Source organism: Hoplias malabaricus, chromosome 13 (genome assembly GCF_029633855.1).
Source record: "Hoplias malabaricus isolate fHopMal1 chromosome 13, fHopMal1.hap1, whole genome shotgun sequence".
Classification (NCBI taxonomy): Eukaryota; Metazoa; Chordata; class Actinopteri; order Characiformes; family Erythrinidae; genus Hoplias; species Hoplias malabaricus.
The window spans coordinates 25,659,337-25,672,589 of record NC_089812.1 but is presented as its reverse complement, the minus strand read 5'-3'; the positions used below and the strand labels follow the sequence as shown (position 1 = coordinate 25,672,589).

At 39.5% G+C, this 13,253-nt stretch overlaps 1 protein-coding gene across 2 annotated transcripts; it reads right to left on the bottom strand.

The window, feature by feature from the left end:
• Positions 1 to 3,415: 3,415 nt before the first annotated feature.
• On the bottom strand, positions 3,416 to 12,667 carry hrob (homologous recombination factor with OB-fold). 2 transcript variants are annotated; one of them, XM_066642554.1, is made up of 11 exons: positions 12,484 to 12,667; positions 12,283 to 12,339; positions 9,226 to 9,898; positions 8,425 to 8,753; positions 7,941 to 8,024; positions 7,582 to 7,719; positions 7,016 to 7,124; positions 5,715 to 5,800; positions 5,162 to 5,284; positions 4,642 to 4,819; positions 3,416 to 3,630 (listed from the first exon to the last, which is right to left on the bottom strand). In XM_066642554.1, the coding sequence occupies exons 1-11, from the start codon at positions 12,490 to 12,492 to the stop codon at positions 3,578 to 3,580; spliced, it is 1,839 nt and encodes a 612-aa protein (XP_066498651.1). In that variant the 5' UTR covers positions 12,493 to 12,667; the 3' UTR covers positions 3,416 to 3,577. The 2 variants fall into 2 exon arrangements, with proteins under 2 accessions (XP_066498651.1, XP_066498650.1); XM_066642553.1 differs by lacking the exons at positions 12,283 to 12,339; positions 12,484 to 12,667 and adding an exon at positions 10,733 to 10,874.
• Positions 12,668 to 13,253: the final 586 nt, after the last annotated feature.

Here is a 13,253-nt window from a genome sequence, read left to right as displayed (position 1 = left end):
ATTGTAAATATGTACAAAAATATTTCCCATTGTTTCATAAGTTATGTAAAGTCTACATTTAATGTTGCTGAAAAAGACACGAAATCAGTTTGTTCATTCGAATTAGTAGAAAACAGTTGTAGAAAGTGTTTGTTCAGAAAACGTTGCTTTAGTTATGTTGTGTTTAACCTAGATTTATGTATTTATTACGATCTGCTGCCCATTGTACCAAGAACATTCCTTCAGTGAGAGAAAGAGCAGTTACACATTCCTATTCATCCAGGAGAAGGCACGTATGAGAATAGCATTTAATATTGATCACCACTGTAACACAAACTTAACACAGGGTATGTTATCCAACTGTGGCAGCAAGATTCAACACAGCTAAACACATTTTAATCAACAAAATACTCACAGTTAAATAAATTTTATTTAATTTTAATTATAAATTATTACTAGTATTATCAATTATAGATAATAACAATATTAGTAATTTATCACTATATACAACTTATTTTAACTTTGTTATGTTAGTGCTTCAACGACGCAGCCTACTTAGACCGTTCCATTTGTGTGATCGGATTAAGAAAGTCTTCAGGGGACAGTCCTACCTTGGCCACTGCCTAGGCTTTGGAACGCAGCTTGTTTTACTCAAACTGAGTGTTCTCTGATGTGAAACATGCAATGTTCAGTTTTAGAGAAACTTGCCACAGTAGGAGTGATAGAAATCAAATATCTGTTGAGTTTATTACCTCCAAAAGCTCTTCACAGAAAGCTTTTACATGGAATAAATGGTTAGTGTTGATTTACTCAAAGCATATATATATATAAACATGAAACCATCCTGAATGGCCTTTACTCCATATCAGCTACTGAATTATTCAGTAAAATATTGGAATTCATCTCTGTTTTAGGGTGAGATGAATGAATGTTGAGCGTATTGCTTTTTATGACCTTCATAACTTTCCATATCAATAGATGAGCATGAAAGGGAGGCCCTGTAAACACAAAAAAATTGATATTTTTAAAAGCAAAAGTTTTTGTCTGCATTTTGGCCTCCCGTTTACACGAAATCGGTGTTTTAGGTCACTGAACATAGGGGTTTGCAAACATGCTCTTCAAGGTGGACATTTTTTAAAACACCATTATCACTGTTCTCATATGGACAAGAAAAATGAAGCTTCTCATAAACACTGACATACCACAGAGAGCTGAAATGTACAGGACTTTATAGTGTTTAATTGTCATAGGCATAAACACACCCTGGAGGGGGCGCCAGTCCTTCCGCAGGGCAATGCACACTTGGACACAATGGACACTTTTGAGTAGCTGATCCACCTACCGTGTGTTTTTGGAAACCAGAGCACCTGGAGGAAACCCATGTGGACACAGGGAGAACACACCAAACCTGGAACGGGGCTCAAACCCACAATCCCAGGACCCTTGAGCTGTGTGATAGTGACACTACCTGCTGCGCCATCGTTCCAAACCATCTCAAACTGATGCACTGAGACAGTGGGTCTAATGTCATAAACCTAAGAAACCATCTACTTGCAAGGCAGGGCTTTCGCGCTGCTGATGAATGATGAAAATTGAGGGGGGACTAATTGCATATTCATATATCTGTATGCTAGCTGAATGTGAAGGTGCAGAGTTAAATCTAAAATACCAATAAATCTGTTATTCTGGCGAACAGAGATGAGTTTAGTCATTAGCTGAAGGAGGAGATTTAAACCCTGTTTTACTTAATATTTGCCTCAAGTCTCAATCTAATAACCAAAGACTCTTGGTATGTTCATCTTCAGTTCAAATCCAAGTTTATTGCAGCTGCTTAGGTTCATACTGGTTTTGAAGATGTTCAGACTTTAGGTCCTTATTCTGTTTATCCCTTATAAAGTAGCAATGGGTAGCAAGGGCACAGTAAAGATGCTAGTGTGTTGCCGGTAGTTACGCCACTGCCAGATTAACATGTTTACACACCTAACACATCTACAAACATCCAAAAACGCTATCATTTTAGCATTCCCTTTGTACCTCAGGCACTGTTCATAGCCTGTCAAAAACATCAGGGAGATAAAACAGGGAGTGAGATGAACAATCTGAATTCACAGCCCACCTCTGCCATCTGGCAGCAACACTTCACAAGAGTTTATCTCCACCCACCACTCCCCAAAGTTCCCTCAAACACTCAAAACTTCAGAGAAAAACACACACACACTTTCTCTCTCTTCTTCAGTCTACAGCTCTCCCCATGGGGCCTGGTGCATAACCGAAAGGACAAAAGAGCCAGAGCTAGTGGGGGGGAGAGGGTGAGAGAAAAAGAGAGAGAGAGACATGACATTTTATCAAATCATTAATAAAAGAGAGACACCCTGATACGCTTGTGAAGATTGAATAAGTAATTACACTTTCATAACTTCATAATGACTTAGAGGGAATACGCTCCAACCACAGATAATTAGGACACACAATGACTCTGGGGAGGGAGGGTGGGAGGGATTAAGTGGGAGAAAAGGAATGAGTGTCACAGACGGTGTGAAAAAGATAGGAAAGAGACACAAAAAGAGATGTGCATTTTAGATAAAATGAAATTTCACAGCACAGCATGAAATTAACCAGAACACCCTTTACTCAGCTCATCTATCAGCATGGGGCCTGTGCACTACATTTTCTTTGATTTCTGGCATCACAGGGCACACTTACGAACTTTACATCCCTTTCAGATTTCTAAGGGTCAATTTTGTTTCACAGATTTATGCAAATGACCTTGTTCTTGCTGGTTGCATTATTTAGTGCTTTCAGGATTTAACCACAAAATAGTCATTGAGGTGAATGTTGGTACTTGTTTTTCTTGTTGTGACGTTACAAACACAATTTGGAACAGGCTATTTTTTATCTGTTTATCCTGAGGAATGAACAGCTTGTGTTAAAACTTTAAGAACAGTTACATGCTACAACTACAAACTGTGCAACTACAAAACTGACCCTTCAACAATACATCTCCATTACTTTAGCCATTCTCCTGGTGTCTTTGAATAACTACATATGATAATTAAAGCTTGAGTGGATCAAGCTACCAGCCATTTGTCAAGTGTTGCTTTAAATTCAGAAGTGTTGGATGAAGCAACTATGAAAAACGTCCAGCAGTGCATCTGCCTCAGTGACATTCTCACAAATACCACACACCACGCAGTTTCTTTTCATTCTCTTTTTCATGGTCTTACAACTTGTGCAGCCCACTGTTCGCACTCAGCAAAATGGTGGGTTGTTAGCATCTACAAAATGGAAATGCGATACTGACAGTCCCCCGCTAATACACACAGATGTTTTCTTTCAAACTGAACAGCTGCTGTCTGCTGAATATGAAAATTAGTTTTACAGAAATGAGATTAGGAGGGAAAAAAAGGCAAAGATGAAGAAACAACACTTTCTCACATATTTATTCATCTTTTCCAGATGGATTTGTTCAATGATTATATACATATGTTACAAAGGCACTTGTACAAACTAAACAAAACAAGAGTCAAAAAATTTGGGCCTCTGGGTGTTGCCTGTTTTAACAGTGTATCCATAGCAGTAGCAGAAGTCATGGTTAGTGTCAGGAGCTGTAGGACTCGACAGGCAGCTCCCCAAGAAGCTCATCCAGGTCATCTACAAGACAGATACACAAACTAAACATCGCATTACTGCATTTGAATGCATTTACATAGCACCTTGTGATTATAGATTTAATGTGTTTCTCATTAGTGATGCAGAAATATTGCAGTGGCTTTAAGGATTGAATAAACATTCTAAATATATGAGGTTGACACTGGAACAAAACTAAAATTCACATTTAAAAAACATTTACTGCATTAACCCATTTTCCATGATTAGAAAATCAGGAGCAGTGAAAAGACCTTAGCTTTCTGTTTTCTACTTCAGAATTTACACCAAAAAGTACAGTGGAACCTCTACTAACGAACTTTCCAAGACACGAACCGGGCTTTTGAATATTTTTTTGCCTCCACCAACAAACCATGACTCTAGAAACGAACCCGAGCCTCCGCTGAGCCGGCAGCTGGAAATGGCCACTGACCCCAATAGGCGAGTCTCCCAGCGCGCCCAGAATTGAGTGAGCTTTTAAGATTAGCACAATGTAGTTTTAGCAATTTAGCATTAGTGTAAATAGCAGACATCGAAATCCCACATTCACCCACCTACTCTCCGTTATTCCACCCACCCCCACCTCCCGTCATACAGCCAGTGCCTGTGTTACTCCTCCAGCCAGTCGTCACATCTTCAAGACAGCGATATGTAACCACTTAAAACTTTTTTATTTCTTTTTTATTACTGTTTCCACTGTATTTCTTTTTTATTTTACGCTACATGTATTTTTTTTTTACTAATTTGAGAGTGTTGTAAACATATATCAGTGCAAAAAGGGTGACTTTCGGGGTGGGGGCTGGAACGCATTAATCGCTTTTCCATTATTTTAAATGGGGAAAATTAACTCGAGAAACAAACTTTTCCACTTACGAACCGGGTCACGGAACGGATCAAGTTCGTAGGTAGAGGTTCCACTGTATTAACCAAGAACAGCAAGAAATCTATGCAAAGAGCAAGCTTGTAGATCTTGAAATGTGTTCATTTCTTAAATACTGCTTTAATATTTGACCCTACCTGCACCCCATAGGTTCTCCTCTGACACTGAAGGCTTGAGCACTGCACTAATGGGAATTGCAGTGTTAGCCTTCTTCTCTTCTTCTACCTCGTCCTCCTCCTCATTATAGTGCATCTCCATTTGAGATACAGGGCCACCTACAACCCTGAAGGACTCGCACTGGAACCCAACAGCATCCTGCACACACAGTTAGCAATAAGAGCATGTTTACCACTGAAAAACCCAAATCACAATATTCTCTCCAGACCAGAGAGAATTTATTAATTCATGTACTTCATCCTGATCAGGATGGGTCCAGAGCCCACCCAGAATCAGAACACATCATGGACATGGTTACTTACACTCACACACGGCCACACACCTGTGAACAATTCCTCACAGACAATCCACCTATCAACATGTGTTCATGAACTGTGGGAGTAAAAGATACTATCCTAATTCAACCCCCCAACCATCTCCCTTTTCATCTTGTACTTCACTATTAGTTCCTATATTTGTAGATGAAAAATGGCCACATACCAGCACTGGTTGCCAGACCTGTGAAGAAGTATGTAGAGGTCCATCAGGTGGGTAGATTTTCAGTAGGTTGTTGGGCGTAACATTCAGGTAGTGGTTGCGGTGAGAGGGTGAGAACACACCCACCTGTGCAGAAAGAGTAAAACTTCAAAAAGGAAGACTAAGTTGCTCAAATGTGTCTCCCCATTCATAGGATTACAGGATAATTCTAACACTGCAGAGATTCAGGAATTCTGTGCACAAGCTCTCCCGCATGGTCCAGCTCATGAGCTTAATAATAATGTGAGCTGTATCAGGAGAGATGAGGTCAGGGCAGCAGGACTCTGGAGCGGAAAACAGCTTAATAATAGAGACTTAAATAATATAAGGCACTATTAGGTGTTTCTAGTTTATAGTACTTATTGGTTATGGATAATAAGGTGTGTTCCTTTTATAATTTTGTCGTAGAAATAGCATATAAGCACATTCCCACCTAAAATGATTGTCCAGTGTACAGAACATACATTCTATTCACTACTCTCAGTAACGCAGTGCATCTGAACAGTGACTACCTTACTTGTTTGAGCAGCAGCACAGCTCCAATCTTCAGCTCTGCCTGTCTATCCTCCAGCAAACGACGGTGAACAGTGCCCTGCATCTCACCTAGAGATTGGAACATACACAGAATAAAAGAGAAATTATGTTAGTGCCCAGACAGAAGTCAAAAGAACACAGAGGGGAAAAAGTTGTATTAAATCAGTCAGAATGTTGAGACACAGGTAGAGCATTCCTGTGGGAGATCTGTACAGGGTTATGGTAGGAGCACTCACGCAAAGAAAGCTATGACCTTAAATACAAGCTTAGTCCAAAAACAACCTTTATATTTTAACTGTCAAAAGGAAGCTTTGAAAATATTAAAAACATTTTAATATACAGTACACCAACACTATACTTTATACATCTATGCACTTTAGGTGTCTTTCAGATTTACGCAGCTTTTATACCGTTTTGTCTCATTTCTCACCCAAAAGACCGCATTCGAAGGTGCCACATATAAGTGCAAGGTAGTAAATGTAAGATGCATGTAAATGTCCGCCATATCAGAGTTGCTAAGTTATTCACTAATTTTCTGTAACCACTTTATCCCGTTCAGGGTTGTGGTACTTCCAGAGCCTACCCGGAATCATTGGGCACAAGGCAGAGACACGCCCTGGATAGGGCACTACATGTTCACAAACAATGCCATTTTCAGGGTCGTGGTGGGTCCGGAGCCTACCCGGAATCACTGGTTGCAAAGCAGGTACACACCCTGGAGGTGGTGTCAGTCATTCACAGGACGACACACACTCACACTTACGGACACTTTGGAGTAAACCAATCCATCTACCAACGTGTGTTTTTGGACTGTGGAAGGAAACCGGAGCACCCAGAGAAAACCACAACTGTGATTAGCTTAGCAATGACAGAAATGCACTGTAGGAGGTGGACTCAATCCCCAGTTTCCACAGGTAGAGCCCACAGTTTGACATGCTGCTATAAGACAATTAAAACGTGCATTTATGGGCACAGCAAGTACTATTTTCAATTTTAATACAGTTAGTGTGTAAAATAGTGAAGCAGTTATTACTGCAGTCCCAACAAACCTGCATTATTATAATTTATAATCAACTTAACTATAAGTAGCTTTAAGTAATCCTACACAAAAAAAATGTACTTGAAGTTTATGTAAAGATCTTATTTGATGTAAATATTGATTATATATAAATATATGTTATTTCATTTGAACAGTAATCGATAGTGCGTTTTAGTATTGATTTTTTTACTGTGTTTTTACTCACATCCCACACATCACATTTTTTTTTTTAAGATGGGCCTTACCTGTAGGGTCCCTGAACACTGCTTTGGCATCAGCATGTGTGTGTAAGATACTCTTCAACACAACCGCCATGTTAGGAACTTTATTTTTCACCAACTGTCGTAGAGCTGCCTGAGACAGAAAGAGTGGTAAGAAAAGCCTGAGCGGACACACACACACACGCGCACGCACACACCACCCCAAGGCCTCTGGAAGGCTAATGAACTAACTCTGCATTCATCACCCTGATGAATAATTAACATGCGTCTGCCATTAGCGCCAGTTCGTTATGGCACGTCGAAAAAACACATTAAAATTATAATAGCCACATTAGCACGACTGATGACGTCTGTGATAATCACGATTAGAGCTAGGACTGCTCATCAGTCCTGATTATTGTCCTGGACTGCCTCTGTACACATGAATTAAACAACAGCAACATTTATTTCTAGACTACAAGAGGAGAGCCCTTCATTCCAATGTCTGTGATTGGGGGGAGAGACGACATTGTGTGACATGGAAGATGAATAAAAAGGCAACATTCTGGAACATTTACCACTTTGACCCAAGGTTAAAATATTCTGCTTACTTTCCGTAGCACCATCACGATACTGTAGGAATGCAGGAAACAGGAGGGGTTCCTCTCATCCAAGCCCATCTCAGTCTTCATCACTGCCCAGGGACCACCAGCAAACTCCTCTTCTTCACTCACTTGGGAGTTTGGGTCCTGATTAATATCACACAGAAATTGACTGTTTATTAGTTTACAGTTACAAATGATAGATAAGAACCCAATAATAAAAAGTGACAGAGAGAGAGACTTGAAAATATTCTCATCTACACATGGTAGACACCTCAGAAAAGTTTGGGAACTATAAATCTAATGTAAAAGGATAGGTATAGCAGTGATGTGAGCTAAAATGTGTTTGTATGTGTGTTTTGTATTACTTCATCTCGCAGACGAGCCACAGCTCCGTGTGCTGGTGTCTGGGGCACTGTCACAACAATTTCATCAAGATTACGCCCACCGATCTGTAGAAAGAGGAAAAGGTGCAGAAAGACAAACACAATTAAAGATATTGTTTCAAATAAAATTATATATGAGAGAACAACTCAGTGACCTTGTTTCCAACATCCCAACGACAATAATTTTTGCAGCTTTACAAAACAGTTGCAGAGGCCATTAAAGAAGAACAACAAAAGCCATACTGGTGATACTAGTCTTGTATCTTGATACTTGTCTGTGAGTGATTAATAAAGAGAACTGTGATATAAATCCAACAGGAATCTTTACTGTGAGGGTGGAGGAATTGCAGAGGATATATTTTAACCCAGTATGAATCTTTATTGCGTGTAAAATCAATCCAGCTTCAACAGAGCTAAAGCCAATATTACATGAGCTGAAGCACATAATCAGGGTTGCAGTGATTACCTGTTGTGGCAGAGCCCCTGCTGGTCCAGGAAAGCGTCGTGTTTTGGAGCGAACCGTTTCACTCCGTGGTCTCTGAGGTGTCTTATTGGCAGCAGACACCAGCTGGACCAGGTGATTGGTCAGAACGGGTGTGTGGAGTAGGCGGGGAGTACGAGTCTGTGATGAAGCAGGAGATATGGCCTGAAACAGGGCTTCAGGGGTGCGCTGCGGTGGCCTTGGAGTACCTGCCCCTCTCTGAAATTCAGGTGATGTTCTGACGGGTCCTGGACCAGAGATATGACAGACTGAGGAGTTCCTCGCCAGGGGCTGGAGAGGATTCTGAGGAAATGCTGCGAAATATAATATTTTTTAGTCATTACTGCAAAAAGTTTACCTTTTTAAAACTGATATCACAGAAGCAAGAAATACACACTGTAACCAATTACTAAAAGATTTGGTCAGTGGTGCTGACCAAATGCTAAATATTAGCAGTGAGTGTGTTTTTAATGGATCAAAGTCTTATACTGAGACAACACCCCAATGATTTTAAACAAAATAATCCATAATTATCTTAGGTTTTGCCTGGTGTTTTTACTTGTGAATTATATTTGACCAAAAAAATCTACAGGAAAATTATAATATTAAACTTGATTTTAATCCAAAATTAACCTGCACTGTGTTCATTTCATCCCCTGCTTATAACACAATTACATACAGAAATAAACAAATATTTCTGTAAAATGCACCAGTGCATCTATAGCCTGGTATTTGTCCACATGATTCAGCCTATTCTGAGACAGATCCGAAATATTTTACTTTTACCTCGTGGAGCATATGTGGAGGGACACGGGGCTCTTATACCAGACTGAAGGAGTCCAGATGTTGGAGTTGTGCTGCAGAACCCTCTGAGAGAAGAAACAGCTGGTGCATCTTCAATAATAGTTGATGTTCTCATTTTTTTAGCTGGAGAATTGTGGTCTGAGGCTAAAGCAGCCTGTGGTCCAGAGGTTTTCTGAAATAAACTCTCATCCAGCTCGTCCAGATCCACATCCCACTCATCAAAATCATCCTGAGGGAGAGCTCTGAGAGCTGCAGGTGGTGGTTCTGATTGGACAGAGAGAGGAACTGATTGGACAGGTAGAGGATTTGACTGGACAGGAGGAGACAGCAGAGAAGAAACCACGCTGGAGCCTCCCGAATGTGCTCCAAGAGAAACGGGGGGATTGAGAGGGACAGAAAAAGAGGTAGATGAGGAGATTGGATTGGAGAGGCTTCTTAACCCTTTAATAACACTTGGCTTTGGAAGGTCCAGGAGTTCCAGACCGCCTGGTTCTGAACTGTTGTCACATAAGATGGATGAGGGACAAAAAGAGCTCTGTTGTGCCTTGTTGTTCGGGAAGGTGGATGATTGTTTCAAAGATGCAGAGGCTAAGGCAGAACATTCAGGTGCAGAAGGGGGTTTGGATGCATGTGTCCAATCAGCTTCCAGCAAGTCCTGTAATATAGTGACAAATATAAACACTGAAATAGCTATCCATATAAATCAGACAAGTACAATTCTAGATTTCTTTCACCAGATAAAGAACACTAATGTAGTTTGTGATTTGTTCTTGCCAATCTAAAAAAATTATCTACTAAATCATCATTTGGAAAATGAATAATCACAAACTAGAGGCTAATGTCAAATTTATGCCACAAAACAAGTCTCTATTAATTTATACTCAGAGCAAATTCATTCTAGCTCAAAACCACTGGTACCCACCCAGGTAAATTTACCTGTTTGACCAGTATTAACTTCTACTTGCATTCAAATAAAGTATATGTGACGGGAAAATGCAATCTAACAGTGTAACAAGATAATAATGATGATAATTCACCAATATACTCTATAATGACTGTCATACACAGATACATCATGACTGAGGCGTAGAAGTATAGAACATATTGCACTTAAGCTCATGACCTTAAAGTGCTTATTACATAATGTACTCAGGACACGACCCTGGAGTGGGGAGGGAATATACTTAACATTGCACTTCTGTAGTTAAATTAGAGAAGTACGATCTCTTAGATAGATTAGAGAAGTCTAATAAAGATGTTGAAGAACATCCTGAATGGAAAACTTGAATGCAAACTTTATGCTGATAAGGGAAAACAAGACAACAGAAATATGTATAGCATAAGATGCCAGTTTAGGAATGTCTGGGGTTTGAGCAATGAGACATGATTAATAATGACCAAATGGTACACATGACCATTGGTCTACGTGACAAAGGTCCTATATATACTGCAGCAAATGTTTGATTAAACTAGAGATTGGAGTGAATACTTGACTCAGTGTCTTTATTCCTCTGATTTCTTCTTGGGCCTGAGAATCATTTTGGAACTCGGTCTTCGTTCCTGGTGGCACGTAGACAGTTGCCATAACAGTATACATTGTGCCAGACCTTTTTGAACTATTTATGGAGTGGAGATACAAACAAAGTTAGAGTTTCTTGGTGTGAAACAGCTTGTGTAGCAGTGCTGGCAGGAACCGGGGTATTGACAATGCAAATATAGCCTTTTTACTTCTTGCCAAAAATGAAAATTTAACATGTATGTGTCTTATATATATATATATATAAAATTTTTAATGGTAGATCTCTAAACAATAGTTGATAGAGGCTGAGGTGGAAGTGGAGAAAGAGGCTGGCACTAAATACTTATTCATAGGTCTGGGTTGTGAATTATGTGGGAGGGGTTGTTATGTCAAGAGCAAGAAATAACTTCTAAAACAGAATTCTCATAAACAGCGAATACCTATTAGGGGTTTAATACAGAGGGGATTTTAAGCTAATATTAGACAGTTAAAGGCTAAGCACCAGCTATATGAAAGTGTCAAAAATAAATACAGTGAAATCTGGGTTCCTAACTTGTGTTTACTGATAGTCAGAAAACATGTTATTTCTTAGTAATTCGAGGAATAAGGTTTAAAAGACCGTTGGTCCTAATAATAAAAAACTCTAATAGGCGTCTTGCCTGTGACGTAGATGGTGGACAACAACTCTAGAAGCTGCACTTAATCCCAAAATATCCAGAAAATGGACTAAATGCTCATTTCACTGGCGCTTTTCCAACAATATGGGCATGTAAGGACACCAACGAAAGGTGTTCAAGAGCCTCTGTAACATGGAGGTAAACAGGGTAAGGACACTTACTTCGCCTGTTTTAGATGGTGTTAGTTAACTTTAGCTTGACTCGCTAAACTCGGTGGCTCAGATTATACTCGGCTACGTAGCTGCATTACGGAGGTTTATAGTGTCGGGTGAATTCGAGTTCGACTTCGATCACATTTACAAGAATAACGGTACCTCTACATTTGAGCTTAGCTTAGTGCTAGGCTATTGTCATGAATAATGTTGGTTATTTAACTAGATACTGTCTTAACAGTCAGTCATAACGGTGTTTTACCGCGGCGTTGTTCAGCTGTTGTCCACCAGTGACGTCACGGCTGCGTTCAAGAAATTCCGGAGTGAGCTCGGGTTTTTCTGTCATTTTAATAAATGTGTCAGTTTTAAAGCAAATTAAGCTGCTATTTTCATTTAATTTAATACTTATATATGTCAGTAACTAAAATAATGTGAAATATTCATGGAGGTCCATTAAGTGGTGCCTAGCCTTTAACATAAATCCACACACGACTTAACGAATCAAGAGTGTGTGGTAGCTAGGTTTGTGGTAAATCATATTCAGGTGTGTAGGAACTAGTGAGTAACATTAACACTTAATGTGGGTTGGTGTAGGGAGAAACTAAAAATGCAGTGAGATACACAACTGGAGCAGAAGAAATACTAGTATCTTCAGGCTAAAACTGAGCATTCAACCTAAAGAAGCACACACTTCGTCGTCGAAATCTTCTCCGACGCTGAAAAGCCCGCTCCACTTTTTGTTGCAAGCCTGAAAGATGCAGAACAGAAGGACATACAAAACACATCAATATGTAGGAACGTGTAACATAGTGATACTTATGACAGCTATATAATGGACTGCAATGTAAAGAACTGCAGAGAGAAACAATGCTAACAAACTACTGCCGCTTACCGCAGTCATGGCGATTTTGGTCCGGTTTAAACTGCACAGAGGTAGAAATAAGCCCCATATAAAGATTTATAACATCTATATAGTATTCACATCTCTATAACTATTAAATATACCAACACTAGTTTCGTTTAACTGAGCTTTAACCGAGCTACATTTGCTCCTCGCTGCCGCCACGTTCAAACAAGCAGTGACGCAGTGGGTGACGAGATACTGCAGTCATACAGTGCCCCGTCTGCTGGCCGTGAGAGGAACTGCATCACCGGGAGTGCCTCTTTTCAAACCGCGAGTCGAGAAGGAATAGCAGAGAGGGGGTGTTTTTATCATGAGCTCAGATCGCTTATTGACCTGTGGATGGAGAAAGTCCCTCAGAACAGAAGCATGTGTCCTGCTCGCTAGAGCACTTATTGTCATGTGTTTTAATGATGTTTCAATACATTTTTTGTTTCATTAGTAGATATTGAAAAACTATTTCATACAGAATGAGGGTAAAAAAAACTCAACGCATGATAGAATCCTACATATGTAAATAACTTTTATATTAGAGATGTACAAGTCTGTAAAATCTTAATACAATTTTTATTCCACAAACATGGCTTTTTAGCCATTAATCCAAGAAAATATTCTAGCACTTTTATTACATTTAGGATTTCAATTAAAAAAAAAAAAAAAAAAAAAAAAAAAAAGCTTTTAACCCTATTCACATAGCTATAACATTTTAAAGTGTTCTGCAGGATACGAAACTTTAATTTGCACCGGGTTTTTAGAATGTT